This window comes from Bidens hawaiensis, unplaced genomic scaffold (assembly GCF_021521415.1).
Source record: "Bidens hawaiensis isolate Kalapana, Puna unplaced genomic scaffold, B.hawaiensis_p1.1 tig00011693_1, whole genome shotgun sequence".
NCBI classification, from domain to species: Eukaryota; Viridiplantae; Streptophyta; class Magnoliopsida; order Asterales; family Asteraceae; genus Bidens; species Bidens hawaiensis.
In genome coordinates, this window is record NW_027491925.1 from 220,147 (window position 1) to 229,677 (window position 9,531).

Here is a 9,531-nt window from a genome sequence, read left to right on the forward strand (position 1 = left end):
TCGTTTAGAAACTTTGAGGCGTCATCCACAAGCTTTCTCAAAACCTGCCATCAATCATTATACCTCACTTAGAAGCAACACTAAACTTCATAACCAGATACATTATGCTTGTAACTAAAGCATCTAACCATGAACATATGAAAAAAAGACTTACATGGCACTCAACAACAATCATAAGTTACACCATTGGATTGCTAATTTGAGTTGGAGCATTAAATGCAAATAAAATTAGGCTTGCAAAAAACCGAAAGAGAATTAAATTCAGGTACCTGTGCAGATATTTCTTCAGCAGCAAATGTATCTGGTTACGGTGGTGGTGGTGGTTATGGAGGTGGTGGAGGCGGTGGTGGTTGTTTTAAGTGTGCGGAGGATGATCACATGGCTAGGGAGTGTCCCAATGGCGGTGTCGGTGGTTACGGCGGTGGTGGCCGTGGTGGTGGCGGTGGTCGTGAAGGTGGGTATTAGATCTTGTAGGTATGAAGAAGAAGATGAAGATGAAGTTAAGATAAATAATAATTTGAACGTACCAGACGAGAAACATAAAAAAACCGTCTGGAGAGTCGGTTTTTTAAAAAGTTAATTAACTTAAAAATATGGTCGGACCAGACGAGATTTTTAAAAATCTCGTCTGGTGTGTCAGTTGCTTTACACGTGTCACATTTTGACTGGTTAAAAAATATGGTCGTTTATTTTCCCAATGCGTCTTCTCAGTACATATTTTAAGGGTTGTTTTGGGAATCTTGATATAGTTAGGATTTTTTTCTCTCTCTCCTTATTTGGATCATTTTGGGAATTTTCCCGAGTTTTTGTACCCGTGCGTTGTGTCGTGCAAGCGTTATAGGTATACAACAGGTCACATTTGTAGATAATGAAACGAATACCCACACTGGTATAGATGTTGTCCGATCAGTATTGGTTTGGTTCATTTTATTACCAATATGGTTCCGCAAATAGGTATGTTTATGACACAACGAAATACAATATTCTTAACATAACTTGTACGATACAAAAAAGAAAAGTTTGTTTACAATCGTTTTATTACACGAAAGCTGTTTGATTTAACTGAAAAATGAAGTCGTGTAACCCAAACAATAAAGTCGTGTTTTACATCAATTGAACCAAAAGAGGAATACCGATACTGGTTCCATTGAAATTATCAAAAAAAAAAAAAAACAAAAAACGCAATCCTATTCTTGAATGTTATCACGTTGATACAAGTCCATACATAATACAGTTTATAGGGAGAGATACAAATTTTGGGGACATGAGTATGTTTTTGTTTCTCTCTTTTTAAGAAACAAATATGCCATGCTAGAGATGCAAGTGGCTGACACGTGTCAAGACAAATGTGCAACAAAAGGTTGTAGTTTAAGCAAAATAGTGTGAGACAATAGAATTTTCACAATTATTAATAGTTATAAATGAGGAGAGGTAAGGCTGTCTACATCTTACCCTCCTCAGACACTATCATAGCTTTGCTATTGGTGGGATATACTGAGTGCGATGATGATGATATTAATAGTTATAAATGAAAGATGTGAATTGCCGTATTTTGAAATGGTCAAACATCACACTATATAAACGTTGCTGGAAACACTCCGAGCGAGATGCAATAAACCAAAATATGGTATTTTCCTCTCAAATAAGGGTACTTGTATGCATCTAACGACTATAACTAAGGAGGTAAATAAAAATATACCGTTACCGAGGTAAAAACATTTGTTTGTTTGATCAATTTTAATTTGAAATTAGTCGGTATGAGATTCATTCTACGATTCTAGTAATCCACATAAGGTTTAACAAAGGCTATAAATCAAACCAGGGGGCAATGTGGAATTAAACAAACTATAGTACAGGGGGCCTTATAAAACCCACCCAATCAGCAGTTTGTGTTGCATATACAGACATCAGTCGTTACAAGTAAGTGATTAGGGTTCTACGCCACAGCGGGCCGCATGCGCGCCCCCGGCGATCACTCTACGCCACAGCGGGCCGCATGGGCGCCCCCGGCGATCACTCTACGCCACAGCGGGCCGCATGCGCGCCCCCGGCGATCACTCTACGCCACAGCGGGCCGCATGCGCGCCCCCGGCGATCACTCTACGCCACAGCGGGCCGCATGGGCGCCCCCGGCGATCACTCTACGCCACAGCGGGCCGCATGCGCGCCCCCGGCGATCACTCTACGCCACAGCGGGCCGCATGCGCGCCCCCGGCGATCACTCTACGCCACAGCGGACGCATATCACATGCTCATGAAGACAGCCAAAACCTACGCTCGTGGCGCATATCACATGCTCACGCATCACACATGCTCACGCGTATCACGTATGCTCACGCCTACCACATTTGCTCACGCATCACGTATGCTCACGCATATCACATGCTCACGCATCTCATATGCTCACGCATCACATATGTTATTGGGCTTCACGTACGCTCATGCATATTAGATGCTCACGCATCATGCACGCTCACGCACCACATCTGCGCGTGAGAATAAAGGAGACATTGCGCAGGCCGCGCGTAAGCGACAAAACAAATGAACAGTCTAATCCAAATCAGGATAAGAACAACCATGATTGTACTCATATGGCTACGCGCCATACTTAAAGGTTGGGAATCCTCATAATATCCCATATGGCTACACGCCATACTTAAAGGTTGGGAATCCTCATAATATCCCATATGGCTACGCGCCATACTTAAAGGTTGGGAATCCTCATAATATCCCATATGGCTACGCCCCATACTTAAAGGTTGGGAATCCTCATAATATCCCATATGGCTACGCGCCATACTTAAAGGTTGGGAATCCTCATAATATCCCATATGGCTACGCGCCATACTTAAAGGTTGCGAATCCTCATAATATCCCATATGGCTACGCGCCATACTTAAAGGTTGGGAATCCTCATAATATCCCATATGGCTACGCGCCAAACTTAAAGGTTGGGAATCCTCATAAACCCATAGGCCACGCGCCAAGCTTAAAGGTTGGGCACACCTCATAATTTGCCCGAGGATGGGAACCATGCAATACATCCACTTTTAGTTGACATGTTTTTGCAGGTTCGGCTACGAGCCGCACAAACACCTATGACATCATTATTATTATCTGGCCATTTGTGCCTCCATTATTATTTTGAAAACAGGCCGGGATATTCATCCTGCGCGGAGGAGGCCCTTGTGGGCCAGTCATTATCATCATTTTATAGCTAGTAAGTCGCCTCGCGCGCAAGCTTTTATTATTCTTATATCTCGTAAGACGCCTCGCGCGCAAGCTTTTATTATTCTTATAGCTCGTAAGACGTCACGCGCGCAGGCTTCATTATTCTCATAGATCCGTAAGTCGCCTCGCGCGCAAGCTTCATTATTTTTACAGCTCGTAAGTCGCCTCACGCGCGCAAGCTTTATTATTCATATAGCTCGTAAGACGCCTCGCGCACAAGCTTTTATTATTCTTATAGCTCGTAAGACGCCACGCGCGCAGGCTTCATTATTCTCATAGATCCGTAAGTCGCCTCGCGCGCAGGCTTCAATATTGTTACAGCTCGTAAGTCGCCTCACGCGCGCAAGCTTTATTATTCATATAGCTCGTAAGACGCCACGCGCGCAGGCTTCATTATTCTCATAGATCCGTAAGTCGCCTCGCGCGCAGGCTTCATTATTTTTACAGCTCGTAAGTCGCCTCACGCGCGCAAGCTTTATTATTCATATAGCTCGTAAGACGCCTCGCACGCAAGCTTTTATTATTCTTATAGCTCGTAAGACGCCTCGCGCGCAAGCTTTTATTATTCTTATAGCTCGTAAGACGCCACGCGCGCAGGCTTCATTATTCTCATAGATCCGTAAGTCGCCTCGCACGCAGTCTTCATTATTTTTACAGCTCGTAAGTCGCCTCACGCGCGCAAGCTTTATTATTCATATAGCTCGTAAGACGCCTCGCGCGCAAGCTTTTATTATTCTTATAGCTCGTAAGACGCCCTGCGTGCAAGCTTTTATTATTCTTATAGCTCGTAAGACGCCACGTGCGCAGGCTTCATTATTCTCATAGATCCATAAGTCGCCTCGCGCGCAGGCTTCATCATTTTTACAGCTCGTAAGTCGCCTCACGCGCGCAAGCTTTATTATTCTTATAGCTCGTAAGTCGCCTCGCGCGCAAGCTTTTATTATTCTCATAGCTCCTAAGTCGCCTCGCGCGCAAGCTTTATTATTCTCATAGCTCGTAAGTCGCCTCGCGCGCAGGCTTTTATTATTCGGCGTGCTATATCTTATTCATGCTAGTGCACCATCATTATCATAAAAACCACAACACGTCACCATCATGAAGAAAACCTCACAAAACTCAAAGACAATAAAGATAAGGCCGAAGAAAAGGGAAAAAACCGCCTCACGCCCTAACACACCTCATAAAGTCCAACGCTCCACCTAAACGCTTGCGCGCCCAGGAGCAACGCTGGACTTGGGGGGGCTTGTAGGGGTATGGTACTAAACCCGGTTTTACGACCTTAAATTTATTATGTTTGGCTTATTTTATTATATGGACTAATACATTGTTATTGGGCTAAGGGGGTTTTGTGGAGGTAACCCTAACTGGGCTAGGCCCATTAGGGTACCATGATGGTGGCCATGAGGCTCCCTATATAAGGAGGTCTCCACCTCCTTATTAGGGGTTGGTCATTCTCAATAAGAGCCACCACCATATTTTTGTGTCTGTAAACAAGAGATCCTTGAGATTTCTTAGCAGTCACCTCCACACCCCCGAAAGGCCATTGCAGATCTCAGGCAACCGGAGAAGAAGATCAAGACGTGGTTCGTTCATCTCGAAATCCGTGGAAACATCGTCATGGATCAGGTCAGGTTTATTTCATGTTTCGACATATTTCACCGTACTGTAATTGAATCAGTTTAATTATAATGCAGCTAACCAATGGATGCAATTCACGCTTCATCGTTAATTAAGATCAGACCTGCAGATTTAAGATATCAGAGTAGGCTTAATTGTATGGATTCTAGTAATTCTAGTACACCTGGAGGTGTCAAACCACCCTTGAAGCTGACCGGCGATTCGTTTATTAGACCTCATCTTAGAGACCTGTCTCCGTATCAGCCTATATTGCCGTTCGAGGTACTCCGTTTATCGATTATGTTGTGCATGTATGTTACTTGATTTAATCATGCATACTTATTGTTATTATTCTTTCAAATGCCCTAATTTTCATTTCTAAATGTTCCGGTTTTTGTGCGACTTTTTAAAGTTTAATTTGTGTATTTGTTTATTATCATTTTTACAAATTTTTGAGCACATTGGTCTATATTAACAAGACTCCCCTTGTTGTGTCATTATTGGAAGAAGGGTATTTTGGTAACATTCAAAACACCAACCATGTGTAGTGGTAAAGCCCCACCCTTGGGAGTTTGCGACACGTGGCGTCCCAGTCAACAATGAGACTTTTTGCAAAAAGTGGTGTAGTGGTAAAAAACCCTTGCAGTCATTACTCAATTATTATAAATTAAATGAAAAATAAATAACATAAATATTTGATTGGTTGGAGTTTGTGGGGAAAAACTTGATTGGTTGGAGGATTAAAGGGGGTGGCGTCTTGTACAAAACACCCAAACCAAAAACACCACCACGCCCAGGGGGGCTGTGTTCCCTGGCATTTTGGGGGCGTTTTCCAAGCCCACAACGCCCACTACGTTCAGTCTGATAGGATGCAAATTTTTGGCCAGATAAACTAACAAAAGTTCCATGAATCATTTTGTTATTTAATTGCCTGAATAATGCCATTGCTAGATATATCTTCGTCTTTATAACATTTTATATTGCCAAAATTACTAAAAGCAGACAAAGTGTATAACGTAGGTCTTTGTTTAACAAGTTCAGGCTGCATGTGACATTGGTCCTTTTTATTGTCTCTTATTTGAGAAAATGGATTGACATGATGGTATGATACTTGTATTTCTATTAAGTTGAGTTTATTTGAATATTTATCTGAACTTGGAAATAAGTAAGAAATAATTTCTCTTGTTTCTTTGGTAATTGGTAATGGTTGAAGTCTTAAAAAGATTTTAATATATGGTTTTTCATAATTCGAGTATAAGTTTCTATACAGGTTCTGTCAACTCGACTTGGTAGGAAGCCTGAGGATATTGTGAAATTGGATGCAAATGAGAACCCATATGGCCCACCTCCAGAGGTAAATTTGGTATATATGTGTGATAAGTATAACTCGGACATTATATAAAACTCCTTTTAGTAAAAGAAATACAATGCGTTTATCTGTTCTTTAGAAAATGTTTGTTAGGGGTGTGCATGAAACGAAAAAACTTTCGTAAAACCAAACTTTCGGTTTGGTTTTTGTTTTGGACGTAATATGAACTGAGAAAACTGAAACCGAACCTAAATGATATAACCAGTTTTCAGCCAAAAATTTAGTCCTAAAGTTTTAGGCCCAGAGCCCAAGATTAATAATTTTTTGCCAAAATGATAAAACCAAAAAAAACTGAAGTTGAACCGAAACTGAACGGTTTTGAAAAACTCAAAAATCAAACGATGTTGTAAAGCTCAAAAACCAAATTTTGCGGTTTTTGGCTCGGTTTTAGTCCAAAACCAACCGATGCACACCCCTAAACTGTTTGCTAATGGCTCAGCACCATATTCGATATTGTAAATTTCCACATATTTATACAATCAACCGATTCAAAATTTTGCAGGTTTTTGAGGCATTGGGGCAATTGAAATTTCCTTATATTTATCCCGACCCTGAAAGCCTTACACTGCGTGGGGCACTCGCTGAGGATTCTGGTCTTGAATCTGAGTATATTCTTGTAGGATGTGGTGCTGATGAGCTAATTGATCTTATTATGAGGTTAGTCATACACTTCCTTATGCCCATTTTCAGTTATTTCAGGCTTGCAGATTTTTTATGAGATTGAATTGATGATTTCTTATGCAATAATATAAAAATTCTAATTCTTTGAACATGTTTTATCTGAAGTTGCGACTTGTGACCTTTATATGTCATAGGTGTGTGCTAGATCCAGGTGACAGTATTGTTGATTGTCCTCCAACTTTTACAATGTATGCGTTTGATGCTGCTGTCAATTGTGCACGTGTTATTAAGGGTAAGGTTTTTCAAAGTGTTGAAAGTGGTGTATATAAATGCATATTCAACACAATTAGATGATTTTGATTATAAAGTTTTTTAATTTTATTTAACACAATTAACTGCTACTAAGTGATATTGTGGTTGATTGAGCAGTACCTCGGAATATGGACTTTAGCTTGGATGTACAAAGAATTACTGAAGTCGTTGAACACGAAAAACCAAAAATCATTTTTCTAACTTCTCCTAACAACCCAGATGGCAGGTAATCTATGGTTGTTGCTAGTTATTGTTTTAACCTTGCAAATCTTAATATTTTGTGTTATAACGTATTTCATGACAGTGTGATTAGTGATGATGTTTTATTGAAGATACTTGATCTTCCGATACTCGTTGTACTGGATGAAGCCTACATTGAATTTTCAGGACTTGAATCTAAGATGCAATGGGTGAAAAAACATGAGAATCTTATTGTTCTTAGGACATTTAGTAAACGAGCAGGTATATTTCATATTTTTTATAAAATTTATTTATATAAATACACGTGTGATGATAAGTTATAACCGTAAAACAGGCCTAGCTGGATTACGAGTAGGATATGGAGCGTTTCCTTTGAGTATTATTGAATATTTGTGGAGAGCAAAACAACCGTATAACGTGTTGGTTGCTGCTGAAGTTTCTGCGTGTGCAGCATTGAAGAACCCTGTGTATTTGGAGGTAAAATAGTTATACAGATTGTTCATATTGTGATCATGGTATCGATCATGGCATTTTTTTTAATTGCAGAAAGTTAAAGTTTCCCTGGTACAAGAAAGAGAGAGGCTCTTCAAGCTTTTGAAACAAGTGCCGTTTCTAAATCCGTATCCGAGCTTTTCTAATTTTATTCTTTGTGAGGTTACGAATGGAAGAGATGCTAAGAAGCTAAAGGTACAACTTTATATTATTGTTCATGATATATATTAATATCAATACTTTAGAAGATGAAGTATTAATATCAATGATAAAAACAGGTTCTGTGAAAGACAATATATTGATATTAACTATAATAGCATTATGTGTATGAGCAATGTTTTAAGTTATCAAATATATATGTAGACCGTAAATGTTAATACGCATCCTCAATTATCTGATAAAAAATATTATTTTATAAAACAATAGGTTGGTTATTTTTTTAAAATGTTAAATTTTAATATACAAGAAAATATTTAAGTGACTAATATTTTTTGTTGGGACATTTAATATCATATAAGAAAATAGGTTGTTGACCATGCATTTTTGTGCTAAATGATAGAAAATGACCAATTTAATCTAGAGTATGACATAAATGTTTTTTTTGTTTCTCCTGAATGTATAAATTAAATGGGACATGAAATGATTATCTATTAAGTAATGTAAATTATTAGATCTACATTATTTATGAAATAATCATTTTCTATGTCATTTAGATTATACATTCAGGACAAACAAAAGCAAACATTTATATCGTACTCTAGATTAAAAAGTAATTTTCTATCATTCAAGTATGAAAAAGCATAATCAACGACCTATTTTCTTATATGGTATAAATGTCCCATAAAAAAAATATTTGTTGGTCACTTGCTTGAATATTTTTCTCGTATATTAAACACATTAAGAAACAAATAACCAATTTTCTTACAAAATAATAATTTTATTGGAATCTGAGGAAGTGTATTTAATTTTCTGCTTCAAGTATATTTCGATATTCAATGATATCACTTAAACACCATTTGGACATTTACAGGAAGACCTTGCAAAAATGGGAGTGATGATACGCCACTACAGCAACAAAGAATTGAAAGGTTATATTCGTGTCTCTGTTGGTAAACCGGAACAAACCGATGCTTTAATGGATTGCATCAACCGTCTATCTTAAGGTAGCAGGTTTTATTGGACGGTTAGTTTCTTGCTTTTGTGTTCTAAAAACCTTAATAATGTCACCACTTTTTGCATCCTGTGAAAATTGAAGTTGAGATATGAAGCTCCATAAAACATCTGGTGTGAGCTTCAGTTTTTAACAAGATTCTTTGTAAAATTATATGATAGATTGAAAGGAACGGTTTTTTCTTTTTGGATGTTGAAGGTCTCATAATATGTTTCCTCCATGTGATCATTGTTGTGGATAACATATGACATGATTTCGAGTTTTAAAGGGATATAATATTTAGGAAAAGAAAGCGGCATAAGCAGAATATTGAATATTTAGTGGTTTATGATATATGAAAATGTAATTTTAACTATTAGTTAATTATCCACACGAATGCGTCTTGTTAACATCTTTATGCTTATGAATGAAATGAACTAAAGCACCATAGAGACGTTCTCTTAGTCTACGTGTGTCTATAAGTTCCACAAATAATGTGTTTATTAAGTGATCGTTAAGCTCGATTTAGATACGTGTC

The 9,531-nt window shown here is 38.5% G+C and overlaps 1 protein-coding gene across 1 annotated transcript; it reads left to right on the forward strand.

The window, feature by feature from the left end:
- Nucleotides 1-4,912: 4,912 nt before the first annotated feature.
- LOC143538792 (histidinol-phosphate aminotransferase, chloroplastic-like) lies at nucleotides 4,913-9,242 on the forward strand. Its single transcript, XM_077032264.1, has 9 exons — nucleotides 4,913-5,130; nucleotides 6,119-6,202; nucleotides 6,720-6,874; nucleotides 7,033-7,130; nucleotides 7,268-7,376; nucleotides 7,455-7,612; nucleotides 7,686-7,828; nucleotides 7,898-8,038; nucleotides 8,874-9,242. The coding sequence occupies exons 1-9, from the start codon at nucleotides 4,933-4,935 to the stop codon at nucleotides 9,003-9,005; spliced, it is 1,218 nt and encodes a 405-aa protein (XP_076888379.1). The 5' UTR covers nucleotides 4,913-4,932; the 3' UTR covers nucleotides 9,006-9,242.
- The last annotated feature ends 289 nt before the right edge of the window (nucleotides 9,243-9,531 follow it).

Coding starts and splice junctions, on each gene's coding strand:
- LOC143538792 (XM_077032264.1), top strand. CDS start 4,933: ATGGATGCAATTCACGCTTCATCGTTAATTAAGATCAGACCTGCAGAT. Junction 6,875..7,032: donor CTAATTGATCTTATTATGAG/GTTAGTCATACA, acceptor TATATGTCATAG/GTGTGTGCTAGATCCAGGTG. Junction 7,377..7,454: donor CCTAACAACCCAGATGGCAG/GTAATCTATGGT, acceptor ATTTCATGACAG/TGTGATTAGTGATGATGTTT.